Genomic DNA, 12,896 nt, shown 5'->3' with positions numbered 1-12,896 from the left:
TGGCTGCCTCACGAATTGAATAACAACCAAAAGAAATGTTGTTATAAAGTGCAAATACCCTTCTTTTATGCAACAAGAACGACCCGTTTCTCGACTGGGTTGTGACTTATGATGAAAAATGGGTTCTTTACAATAACCGGCGATACTCGGCTCAGTGGTTAGACACCAATGAAGCCCCACAACACTTTCCAAAGCCAGAGTTGCACCAAAAGAAGGTCAGGCTGACTGTTTGGTGGTCTGCGACCGGTCACATCCATTACAGTTTTTTTTAATGCAGGGGAAACCATTACGGCGGATAAGTACTGTCATCAAATGCATCAGAAACTTCGACAACAACACCCAGCATTAGTCAACAGAAAAGATCCAATTCTCCTCCATGACAATGTCTGACCACACATTGCTAAATCGATAATGCAAAACTTAAACAAATTGGACTACAAAACTCTGTTCATTCGCCATTCTCTCCAGACCTCTCACTTACCGACAACCATTTTTTCAAGCATCTTGTCAATTTTTTGCATGAGAAATGCTTAAAAAACCTAAGTGATATCAAAAATGCCTTCAGTGTATTTCATCGCCACCAGAACACAAGATTTTTACATTACTTGCATAAATACACTTGTTTTGCATTGACAAAAGTGTGTTGATTCTGATGACGCTTATTTCGATCAATAAATTTTTGTTTAAGCCAAGATATGTTCATCAAAATTTAAAAGTTAAAAACCACAAGAACTTTCTTGTCAACCTGATATTATGAACCTGACCATTGACTCATTTTTGGTTTTCAAGTAGTATTTTAATCAAGTGGTTTCACGCCTTGTCTGAAGCGATTTGCATAAAATATAAATAAATGAATAAAACAAGATAATATCTTACCAGACACAAATTAATCACTTCCGATAGATAATCTTGTGGTGTGATGATGGTGCCGAGGACAATAGGTTCAAAATATTCACTGATGATGTTCGGATCTGGAAGCTTTGACAGAGAAACAAAAAAAAAATGACAATTGCTAAATGCAAAAAGAATAGCTATAAAATGAAAAAGCACATAGAGAGAAAAGACTTCCACCAAAGCAGAATCAACTGATGTTATTATAAAAATATTTCGTTCTTATCCAGAATTCCCCCTATATTTAGAAATATACACTGTAGAAGCTACAGAAAGACTGAATACAGCTGCATAAAACCCAAATGCAGCTGGAGAAAGACTGAATACAGCTGCAGGAAGACTTAATGCAGTTGCAGAAAGACTGAATACAGCTGCATAAAACCCAAATGCAGCTGGAGAAAGACTGAATACAGCTGCAGAAAAATTAAATGCAACTGCAGAAAGACTTAATACAGCTGTAGAAAGATTCAATACAGCTGCAGAAAGATTCAATACAGCTGCAGAAAGATTCAATACAGCTGCAGAAAGATTCAATACAGTTGCAGAAAGATTCAATACAGCTGCAGAAAGATTCAATACAGTTGCAGAAAGATTCAATACAGCTGCAGAAAGATTCAATACAGTTGCAGAAAGATTCAATACAGCTGCAGAAAGACTGAATGCAGTTGTAAGATCTTTACTAATACTACAGGAGAAAACAAATATTGTAAAAAATAAGAGGAGAAATATCAAGATCAAAGAATAAGAGTCTTTTTTCTTTAAAGATATTTTACATCATCAAACTTTTAATTTTGTTTTAATAATTATGGCCTATATGTGTAAGTCTATGAGGCAGGGCATGGGTTTTGAACCCAGATCTCTGACAAACAAATCTGAGGACAAATTAAGAAAAAGAGAACAAAAATTATAGTTCTTGTCCAGATTTCCCCCCATATTAAAAAACAAAAATAAAGAAAATTTGTATGATGCACATGCCCATAACGAAATGAAAATATCATATTCCAAAAATTATGTGGATTGATCAAGTAGTTTTATTTTTATAAAAGAAAATCATTTTTAAGCAATGAATCAAAATTTGTAGGCGTTACAACATAAATTTCACAAGTTTTAATTAGCTGAGTTATCTCCTGTTGTTTTTTTTTTTTTGGGGGGGGGGGGGTTCAAAAATGGCAAACAAGAGAAACGCTTTTAGATTATTCATAGAATTTGATTTTCTTATTTAAAAATAAAACTACTTGATTTACATGATTTTGGGAATGTGCTATTTTCGGTTTATCATCATACAGATTTTTCTTTCTTTTTTTTTTTTTTTTTTTTAATATAGGAGGAATTCTGGACAAGTACCAAAAGATTAAATTTGAGTATAAAATGTTTGAGCCAATTTTATTTTCACTATATTAATTATGTTATCAGCTGAAAGGTATACGTTTAGTGTGACATCATAAAAAAAAAAATTAATTTTAATGAAAATCAAATTTAAACCAAGTAATATAACATTCTACAGAATGCCAATATTTTTGTAAATATTTTAGTGGTATTTCTGTAAATTAGGAGTGAGAGAAAATATGAAGAGTAGGATCAGAACAGATACTACACATTCCGCAAGGTTTTTCTTTTTAATATTTGTTTGCTTCATTTGCTTATGATTAGAAAGTTTTGTAGATAAAACTGTACTTTTAAGATAATTTTTTAGATTTATAAATAAATATTTAATAAGCTTCCCTCGCCTTTTTATCAAAACAGGTCTTTCCCTACATAAAAAAATTTTTGTTTAACAAATTGCGTTGAGGGAATAAATAGCAATGTTTTTTATTTTGCTAAATATTTGTTTGTTTTATTTGTTTTTGATTATCAAGTTTTGTAAGTAAAATTATTTTAGAAAGTTTATTTCCTTTTTTTTATTCATTTTGTTTAAAATAAAGTAGTGGTTGTTCAGAATTCTGCCTATATTAAAAACAAAAATACATTTAAAAAATTTATGATATACATATCCATGACAGAACAAATAAATCATATTCCAAAAAAAAAAATCATGTAAATTGCTCAAGCAGTTTTATTTTTATAAAGAAAATCATTTCTAAATGATCTTAAGCAATTAATGGGAAACCGTAGGCATTATAAGGCTTATCTTGTAAGTTTGAGTTATTGTGGAGTTATCTTCCCTGTTTCTTTAAGATGGCGATGTGAGACAATCTCTTTTTGTTTACCTATAAAATTTGATTTTCTTAGTTAAAAAGAAAACTACTTAATCAATTTACGTAATTTTTGGAATATGACATCTTTGTTCTGTAACAGGTACATACATCATAAAGAGTTTTCTTTCCCAAGTATTTTGCAATTATATTTTGAGCATCGTCTGCACTGAGAATTGAACCTTCATCCTATAGATTGAAGATAGAAGAATTTAACTTAAGTGTGAATTTTAGCGAGTACTTTATCCACTGTACCATGGATATTAAGTTGTAAGTTACACTCTTCTGGAGGTTAAAGGTTCAATCCTCAGTAAGGGTGACACTCAAAATACAATTGCAAATTACTTAGAACTTTTACCCAGTCATGTTTGATGAAACGAAAGCATACTACTCCTATAGATTAAATACAGGGTTCTGTTTGAAATTTTCGTTCAGATTCCAGAGTTCGACAGAAAGATTCTAAAGTTTGGCAAGATACACCTAAAGAAGGTCGGAGGTTATATCGACCGAAACGTTGTAGAAAAAAAAAACACTTGAGATAAGAACAGTAGTCCAAAGAATCTAAATATGGATATTCAATTCTCATCTCAAAAATTCAGAAACATAATACAAATATGGGCAGATGTCTACGAGATTGCTCATCCCCAATCTCTAAATTCCACAATTTTCACCTTTTTATTTTTAAACTTTTTTCCTGTTAACCACATCGGGATCAGTTTTCAATTATAATGTTCTACTAAATTGAACACCCACTTTGTAGCCATCATTGAAGAAAAAAAAATGGCGACTCTCTCATGTGACTGGGGAATATTCCCGTCTAAAAAGGGAGTTACGAAAAGAACTTGTTTAACTTTCTCCTCTCTCTAGATTTACCTATCTCTCTCCTTTCCAACTAAAGACTCACCTATAAAACGATGACTTTTACAGATTTTTGGGTATGCTGAAAACGAATATCACAGTCATGTCCTCTTTTAGCATTGGAAAAAATATTTCCAATAATTTTCAATTCAAACAAAAAAATTGAATGCAAATTTTATTTGTATCAAAACAAATAAAAAAACACGTTTTGGTTCTAAGTAAAAACACCATCTGAAAATTCAACGGATCTAACTTTTGGCATTTTTAGAATTTCAATAAAACAATTTTTGAAGTTGATAGAAATAATTTTTTTTTTCCGCAACAGCTACAAAGTGAGTGTTCACTTTAGTAGAATGTTATAATTAAAAACTGATCCCCAAGGATAAAAGTTATAAAAAATTATTTTTAGCAAAATTTTTCGGTGCAAGTCTATAAATGGGCCATAAGTAATATTTGTTACTATAAGAATCTGAAAAAAATCTTTATAAGGTACGTACTTGTCACTGCATGAAAATGTCATATTCCAAAAATTACATAAATCGATCAAGTAGGTTTTTTTTTTATTTAAGAAAATCAAATATTATCAGACGTATTATCGAAGTTTCGCCATCCCGCCATCTTGTTTGAGAGATAACACCACTAATGACACCTAGCGGATATATAGGTCAACAAGGGCAGAACATGCAGACCATCGAATATTTTATCAATCAAGTAGTTTTTTTTTGTTTTTTTTTTTTGAAGAAAATCAATTTTTTTTTTTTTTTTCAAGGAAAAACAAATTTTACGATTTTTAGGGATAATAAATAAATAAATTGACTTCTTTTAATAAAGAGAACGTGGAGGGCAGACCATCGACTATTTTTATTTTTTTTTTGTTTTCGTAAATGTCGAAAACCCTTTTTGATTGATAAAATATTCGATGGTCTGCATGTTCTGCCCTTGTTGACCTATATACCGCTAGGTGTCGTTAGTGGCGTTATCTCTCAAACAAGATGGCGGAATGGCGAAACTTCGATAATACGTCCGATAATATTTGATTTTCTTAAATAAAAAAAAAACTACTTGATCGATTTACATAATTTTTGGAATATGACATTTTCATGCAGTGACAAGTACATACATTATAAAGATTTTTTTCAGATTCTTATAGTAACAAATATTACTTGTGGCCCATTTATAGACTTGCACCAATTTTTCTTTTTAATCAATAAGATTAATGTGAAAAAAGAAAAAGAAAGTAAAAATTGTGAAATTTAGAGGTGGGGGCAATATCATAGGCTTAAATAATTATGAAAACTTACCTGACAAGGGTTAACTACGGAGACAATATCAGATCGATAACTTTTTATATTTTTGGCACCAATTATTTTTACTGAAAATAAATTAGAGTCACAATTGAAAAAAATATATACAATTTTTATTAAAGTTTGTTCTTGTTCAGAATTCCTCCTATATCAAAAAAAAAAAAGAAAAATCAGTATGATGTACTTACCCGTGACAAAACAAAAATATATTCCAAAAATCATGTAACCTGATCAAGTAGTTTTATTTTTATAAAATCATTTTTAAGCAATTAATGGAAATTCGTAGGCATTACAACATAAACCTAGTAAGTGTGAATTATTGCTGAGTTATACCTCTTTGTTTCTTGAGATTTTCTTCAAAATGGCGGATGAGACAATCACTCCTCGGATACTTTGATTTTATAAAAAAAAAACTATTCAATCAATTTATGTGATTTTTGGAATGTGATATTTTTGCTTCATTATGGGTACGTACATCACACATATTTTTCTTTATTTTTATTTTTTAACATAGAAACAATTCTGGACAAGAACCTTAAACTTTTATTGGCAATCATTATTAATTCTTTGTCGGCCATGTTTTTTTATCTTGGACTTTGTCGGCCATGTTTTTTTATTTTGGACTTTGTCGGCCATGTTTTTTTATCTTGGAGTTTTTCGGCCATGTTTTTTTATCTTGGACTTGGCCAAACTGATAAAACTCCAAGTACTCATTATGCGCCTTCAAAATAAATACTCCCAACTAACCTGACAAGCAAACAAATTCCACCGCTTCACTGCCAGAAAGCCTTACACTAATATTTTCTTCCCTCAAATTGCTACACTTTGGAATTCCCTCCCTGTTTCCTGCTTCCCTGACTGTATTAACATGTTAAAATTTAAATGTAATGTGAACAGACATCTTGCTTCTCGACCCCTTACATAGTTCCCCTGTAGATAAGGTTTAGCATGAAGGTCTTCTCATGAAAATTAAATTATATGAAACCTTCCAACTTCTTTACCTGCATCTTTTTAAACTTTATGTCGAACTCAAGATGTCATTCCATACAGAATTTCGAATTGAAACCTTTAATCAATTTACAAAGATATAACACAACGGATAAAGGCACTGAGTACAGTCAATTCAAAATGACAGTCTTCTGGAGGTTGAAGGTTCAATCCTCACTACAGGTGATACTAAGAATGCTGAAAGCTTTCTACTCAAATACTTTCTTCCATCAAACTGCTAAACCTTGGAATTCCCTCCCTGTTTCCTGCTTCCCTAACTGTACTCACACATTGAAATTTAAATGTAATACAAACAGACATCTCTCTGCTCAACTCCCTAGTTAGACATGGTCCCAAATAGTAGTCCCTTATGTCCAATATGTTAAGGATTTTCATGTTTATTTCACAAAATGAAAATGATAAATACAAAATGACAAATATAAAAATATCAATTATCAATGTCTCTTCCACAGAACATTGCTCAATTATTTGGCAAAATCATTTTAGAAACGAATGTGCCAACTTGTTTGAGTCTTCTCTGCACTATAGGAGTTCATGTCTAAACTAGTAATGGTACAATTCCTACTTTTTCCTAATTTTGATACAATTACCAATTCTGTTCTAAATTCCTGATTCCGATTCTTTTCAAATTTGTAAATATTTAGTTATAGAGTGAATATATTTTTGACAAAAGATACACAAATAGATCTTTACCAGTATTTTTTCTCAAATGTTTTCCTCATAATTGATTGAAAATAATGATTTTATAAACTTATTGTGAAAATCTCATTTATATATATACATACATATATATATATATATATCTACAATTATATAAATCCAACTTTGTCTCTGTGAGTTCATTCCTTGTAGACTCTGAAATGGCTACATATATTCTTTAAAATTTACAGAACTTTAGTATATAAGTCTGACAGTGATCTTAGTTAAGTTTTGTCTCAGAATAACCCCCAATAATTACCGATAATTGATAATCAAAATCCTTTATTTTAATTTATCCATCATCGGTAAAGCCATTTTTTTTTTTTTTGCAGCAATAATAGAACAACAAGCCGTAAAAATTCTACTGTGGGTAAGTTGATAGTGTGTTCTTTTTTTTTGCATGACGTGGTCTGTAGGTTCAAACACCGCACATAAATTTCTTAATTTTTTTTCATTAGCTGCAAAGAATTTTATAAGACTTGAAAATTTATGTTTTTTTGGGGGGGTGGGGTGGGGGGCATGATGTGGTGTGTAGGTTCAAACCTCGCATGCAAATTTCTTAATGTTTTTTTTTTTGTTAACTGGTAAGAAGTTTATATAAAATAATTTTATAAAGGAACAGTAGGTTCTCTGTAATGTAGAATAACATATATTTTGGACTGTTACTGCAGGACGCATGTGAAGCTTCCTCCCAGGCGATTTCATGGATTTTGATGACAATAAAAATATAGGAGCGTGAAATATTCATTGATCATAATTCAATTCCAGGTGATGTCAGGTCTCCCTGCTAGTATATATATATCTATATTTTTATAAAGTAATAGGGTTCGTGTGTTTCTGTCTGTGTGTACAGCTCTCCATCATCAACGAAATATAAAGGAGATAAGAGGGTAGATCTCTCCTGGTAGAGAAACATTAGAACCCATTTTAGGATGTTTCTGTTATAGGAGACATAAGAATCTTTGCCTAATTTCTTTATATACTATTCTACAAACCACCCCCATATCGAATGACTTATGCTCATTTGCATATCACATTATATTAAATCTCTTTAACTAATTACCTCGACCTTATTACATATTGGAAATATTCTAATCATTTCAACTGTACTATGTACAAAATCTATTTAACATTTAATCTATCTATCTATATATCACATTATATTAAATCTCTTTAACTAATTACCTCGACCTATATATATCTATAAAAACAGAGATGTGTGTGCCACAGACGATTTCTGATTGGTTAATCCAATAATCACATCTCCTAAAAAACAATCGTTTCTACGCTCTTACCTTTACCATAAAATATTATGGCTTTATTTATTGTCCATCTTGGAAGGGTTTAATTTTTTAATAACTTGTTATTTACAAAATAAAAAAATACGAAACTATTATACGAAACTAAACTACACGAAACGCGCACACACGCACACACACACGTTCACTACCGTCACGTTGTTATGGCAACCAAACCCGCTGACTTACATAAACAGTAAACACACACAGTAAATGTGATTTTCTTCATTTTCTCATTTTACTCGTGGTCTTAAATTCATTTCGGGTTTGTATTACTGTACATATAGATTCGAATAAGTTGCCAAAAAACAAATATATAACAAATAAATGTTATCAAAGGCAAGATAAATTACTTTTCTACCAAACTGGATATATTTTTCGTGTTTTTATTCAATTTAACATGTTTATTCAGCTCGAAAAGCATACAGTGTTTACCGATGTATTGGAAAATTCAAGATGGCGGCCGATTCTCTCTTTAACACGGTAAGTTTGGAAAAAGGTGTAATAAATAAAAAAACGGTTAAAATACTGTTAAAAACTCGCTCAATATATGTTACCGTGACATAGGTTGACATATATTCGGCGGGTTTTTAATAGTATATTGTATAGTTTTTTATTTATAACACCTTTTCCCAAACTTACAGTGTTAAAGAATGTGTGAGACGCCATCTTGAATTTTCCAACACATCGGTAAACACTGTATTCTTTTCGAGCTGAATAAACATGTTAAATTGAATAAAAACACGAAAAATATATCCAGTTTTTATCGGTTTTTTACCTTCTCTGCAGAAGTACAAAAAAAAAAACAAAAAAACGGAAGGTACTTTTACAGAATGTTAAACTAACCCTAACCGATGTTTTATGTTTAGTTTAGGAAAAGTCAGAAGAAACAAAAGTCATTATTGCATGAAATATACGTATTTAGTTGAAGTATTGTTTATGTCAATTCTTTCGAAGAAATTTAGCAAGAATACCTGTAAACCAGGAAATCGGTAAAATGTCATCATGGATGAATACTTGTCTATTATAATTTCTACCCTTGACAAAAACTTAGCCATAACAAAAGAGATTTATTGTTCAGATTGTTTTTGAGATTGATTTCTAAAAAGATATTTTATAAATAAAATCGACTTTAAAATTAAAGACTTAAATTACAATAATTGAATTTAAACATTCTTATTTCAATATTTGGCACATAACACCTGCAAAAATGATCACAATGTCAGGATTTCATTTTATTTCAGAATCGATGGCAAATTGTGTAGATTGATATCTCATTATATTAAATACTAATATTTAACATTAGTTTATCATTTAAGCCGATAAAATGCCCTTTTTTTTTTTCGAGTCATAAAAGGATTTGGAGTTTCCTAATCAACCTTTCGGGTGCAGTTGCACGCTCTCAAAATAACTAAAGTGTTGGCTTTAAAAAAATTGGTTCATTAAAACTAAACAGGTTTAATGAACTAAATTAATGAAAAAATAAAATTAAATTTCTTTTCTTTCTTGATTTTTTTTTAGTTTTTTATGAAAAAGGAAGTCAAAATTAAGACTATAAAAAACAATTTTTATTAAGAGCGAACCTCAGTCGTCAGGTCTGTAAAAAAAGACGTGGAATAATAAATGTTTTCTAATACAAATTGTTTTTACTTATGTGTTCATTTGTCTCTTTGAAGTTCGTTTGTTTAACATATTGGTTTGCAATATAATTTTGTCATTCTGTCAGACTCAAATTTTAAATCTATATATCTATAAAAGTGAAAGTGTGTGTGTGTGTGTGTGTGTGTGTGTCTGTGTACATTTCCCTACGAAATAACTCTGTCAATTTTTAGTCTACAGACTCGAAATTTGATATACAGGGTACTGAGATTTGGAAAAATCTATGTGATCGGTTTTTAGCCAGAAATTTGGCGATTAAGGGGTCAAAGTTCAACGATTTGAGCTTTGAGAACTCTACCAAACTTCTCCGACAATTTTGGGTCTACACACTTGAAATTTTAGATATAGCTTCCGTGGACATGGATCTAACTTAATAACTTGATTTGAGCCCAAAACAATAAATTTTCAGGGGTCATAATAGGGGTCAAAGTTTAAAAAATCACCCCCGTTTTTTTGCTCAGCATACACCTCCAAACACCCGGGCAACGCCGGGCACCCATGCTAGTATATATATAAAGGGATAGATAACGATCGGAAATAGATTAGTTTAGAAGTCAATTTTTTAAAAAGTGTGTGTGTGTGTGTGTGTGTGTGTGTGTGTGTGTGTGTGTGTGTGAGTGAGTGAGTGAGTGAGAGAGAGAGAGACTTCATTCACAATGGACACCCAAATAGCTGGGCCGATTTTTATGAAATTTCACACGAACATACTTTATGTGTCTGGGAGTGTTCTTAGATGGGTTTTTGTATTGAAATGCCTCTGATAAGTATTGAAAATCATTAATCGAAAAATCCGATTAAAGATGGAACGGACAAAGTTATCACCTTATAAAACCTAACATCACAAGTGCATTCAAGAAGTTTTATTGCCGCACAAACAGAAGGGCACAACATGTAAAATCAACAGTAGGGGTGCATTTGAAATGAATGTTTCTGTTCAGGGCACAATTGAGCCATAATACTTGTCTGTTGAATTTTAAATTTACTCCAAGCCATTATATATAAAAATAATTTTATAAAATCAACAGTAGGTTCTTTACATTGCTATATAAGACTACAATGTATTATGAACTAATTCCCTGCGGGAAGGCAGTGGGTCTCCAACTAGAACAGGCAATCAATCGATTTAATTGAAAAATGGAGTAGTTTCACTGATTTCAATGACAATAAAAGTATGGGATGGAAAATTCATTGACTCTCATTCAATACCGGGCAACATCAAATTTCCCTGATAGTATATATACATATAATTTTAAGATTTGTAGTTGGCGTTTTTTTTTTTTAGCAATATTAACAACATCGAAATGCTGTTATTTTTATTTTTTTCGCTACCCTAACTTTTTTTAATAGCTATAAGCTCTTTTTGTTATTCATATATATATGAATAGATCACCACTATTTTTTATGGGACATATTTATTTATTTTATGCACGTAAATAAATAAATAAATAAATAAATATATATATATATATATATATATATATATATATATATATATATATATATATATATATATATTCACATGCAGCGATTTAAATATATTGTAAACATCTCGCTGCTCAACTCCCCACTTAGCATGCCCCCTATAAATCTGGCTGCTAATCCACAGTAACCACTTATATTTTATCTGGGAAGAATTAAAATCAAAAAACAAAGCAAAATAAAAAATATTCTTTCCTATTTCAGAAATCTAAAAATGCGCACAAAATAGCCAACTTTCGTACTTTTCCATCCCGGGTGGATATTTCAAACAAATTTGTTGCTAAATTTCATGGCCATATATCCAAAATTCTCATACCTTTATAAAGCACGTTTGGTGCCGTCATAATAGCAGCAACATCATGTTCTTGTTCGAGGCGTTGGTTGAAGACATCCATATGAAGTAATCCAAGAAATCCTAAGCGCCAACCTTGTCCAAGAGCGGGACTAATAAGAAGTATGTTAAAAAAATATTAGAGACTAAAGAGAAAAAAGGAAAAACAATTTTATTTTTAAATCAATAAAAAAATGAGATTTTTATATTTTATAAGTCTATGACAATGCAGAAAGGTGTCAGCACCGAGGAAATCTGGATAAAACAAGCTGAGCATGCGGGGTCCCCCTCCACGAATGAAAAATTTACTTTCACCATGACTAATGTTTGTGCAAATTTTTTTTAAATCCAAGGCGTAGTTATTGAGAAAAGTGTAAACAAATGAACGTATGAACGATCTGGAGGCAATTTTACCCCTATAATAACCCCCTAGGAGGGCAACTAGAATTATTTTGGAAAATCCGTTCAGGCAAAAATTTACTTTCACCACGACTAATGTTTGTGCAAAATTTTTTTAAAATCCAAGACATGATTATTGAGAAAAGTGCAAACAAACAAATGGGAATGAATTACTTGGTCCAATCCATCCTTTGTTTGTTGGGGGGGATCAAACATATATATATATATATATATATATATATATGAAAGTGACCTTGTCTCTGTGTGTGTGCAAGTGTGTGGAATGGTTACTATCAAACTATTCTGTCAATTTTTGGACTTCAGACATGAAACTTGATATGTAGTGATTTCGACATGTGGAACAAACTTGATTTAGTTTTTAGTCGATAAAAATAGCTGCTAACAGGTTAAAATTGAAAAATTGGAACTTGGCAGGCATAAGTCAAGTAAATGTATTATTTCTACATGTACACAAATATACAGTTATATATTTAACTACATTAATTTTTAAAGTTTTGATATGCGTACGAACTTAGCTCAGATGGTAACGAATAATGCTGGAGAGCTATATGTTTGGGTTTCGATTCTAATTGATGGCACTTAAGTCACATTTTTTAACTCTTTAAATCGCATCTATATATTGGGTACAATATAATAATTAATAAAGAATTGGCTCTATAATAAATACAAAATCTGTATAAATTAAAATATTATATTTAAGCATATTTTATGACTGGGCAACCCCGGATGGCATTCTAGTAAACAATAAAACAGTATA

At 30.9% G+C, this 12,896-nt stretch overlaps 1 protein-coding gene across 2 annotated transcripts in view; it reads right to left on the bottom strand.

The window, feature by feature from the left end:
• The window catches only part of LOC145259702 (translation factor Guf1, mitochondrial-like), a 63,087-nt gene that overhangs the window by 11,503 nt on the left and 38,688 nt on the right, over nucleotides 1-12,896 (bottom strand). For both annotated transcript variants that reach the window (XM_080117375.1, XM_080117376.1), the window contains exons 12-14: nucleotides 11,705-11,832; nucleotides 5,243-5,313; nucleotides 877-978 (exon numbers count right to left, since the gene is read on the bottom strand). In XM_080117375.1, coding sequence (XP_079973501.1) covers nucleotides 877-978; nucleotides 5,243-5,313; nucleotides 11,705-11,832 — 301 coding nt within the window. The remainder of the gene's footprint in view (nucleotides 1-876; nucleotides 979-5,242; nucleotides 5,314-11,704; nucleotides 11,833-12,896) is intronic.

Source organism: Euprymna scolopes, chromosome 35 (genome assembly GCF_053919585.1).
Source record: "Euprymna scolopes isolate OS-2025 chromosome 35, ASM5391958v1, whole genome shotgun sequence".
Classification (NCBI taxonomy): domain Eukaryota; kingdom Metazoa; phylum Mollusca; class Cephalopoda; order Sepiida; family Sepiolidae; genus Euprymna; species Euprymna scolopes.
The sequence above is the reverse complement of the archived record's forward strand: the minus strand, read 5'-3'. Positions and strand labels throughout refer to the sequence as shown.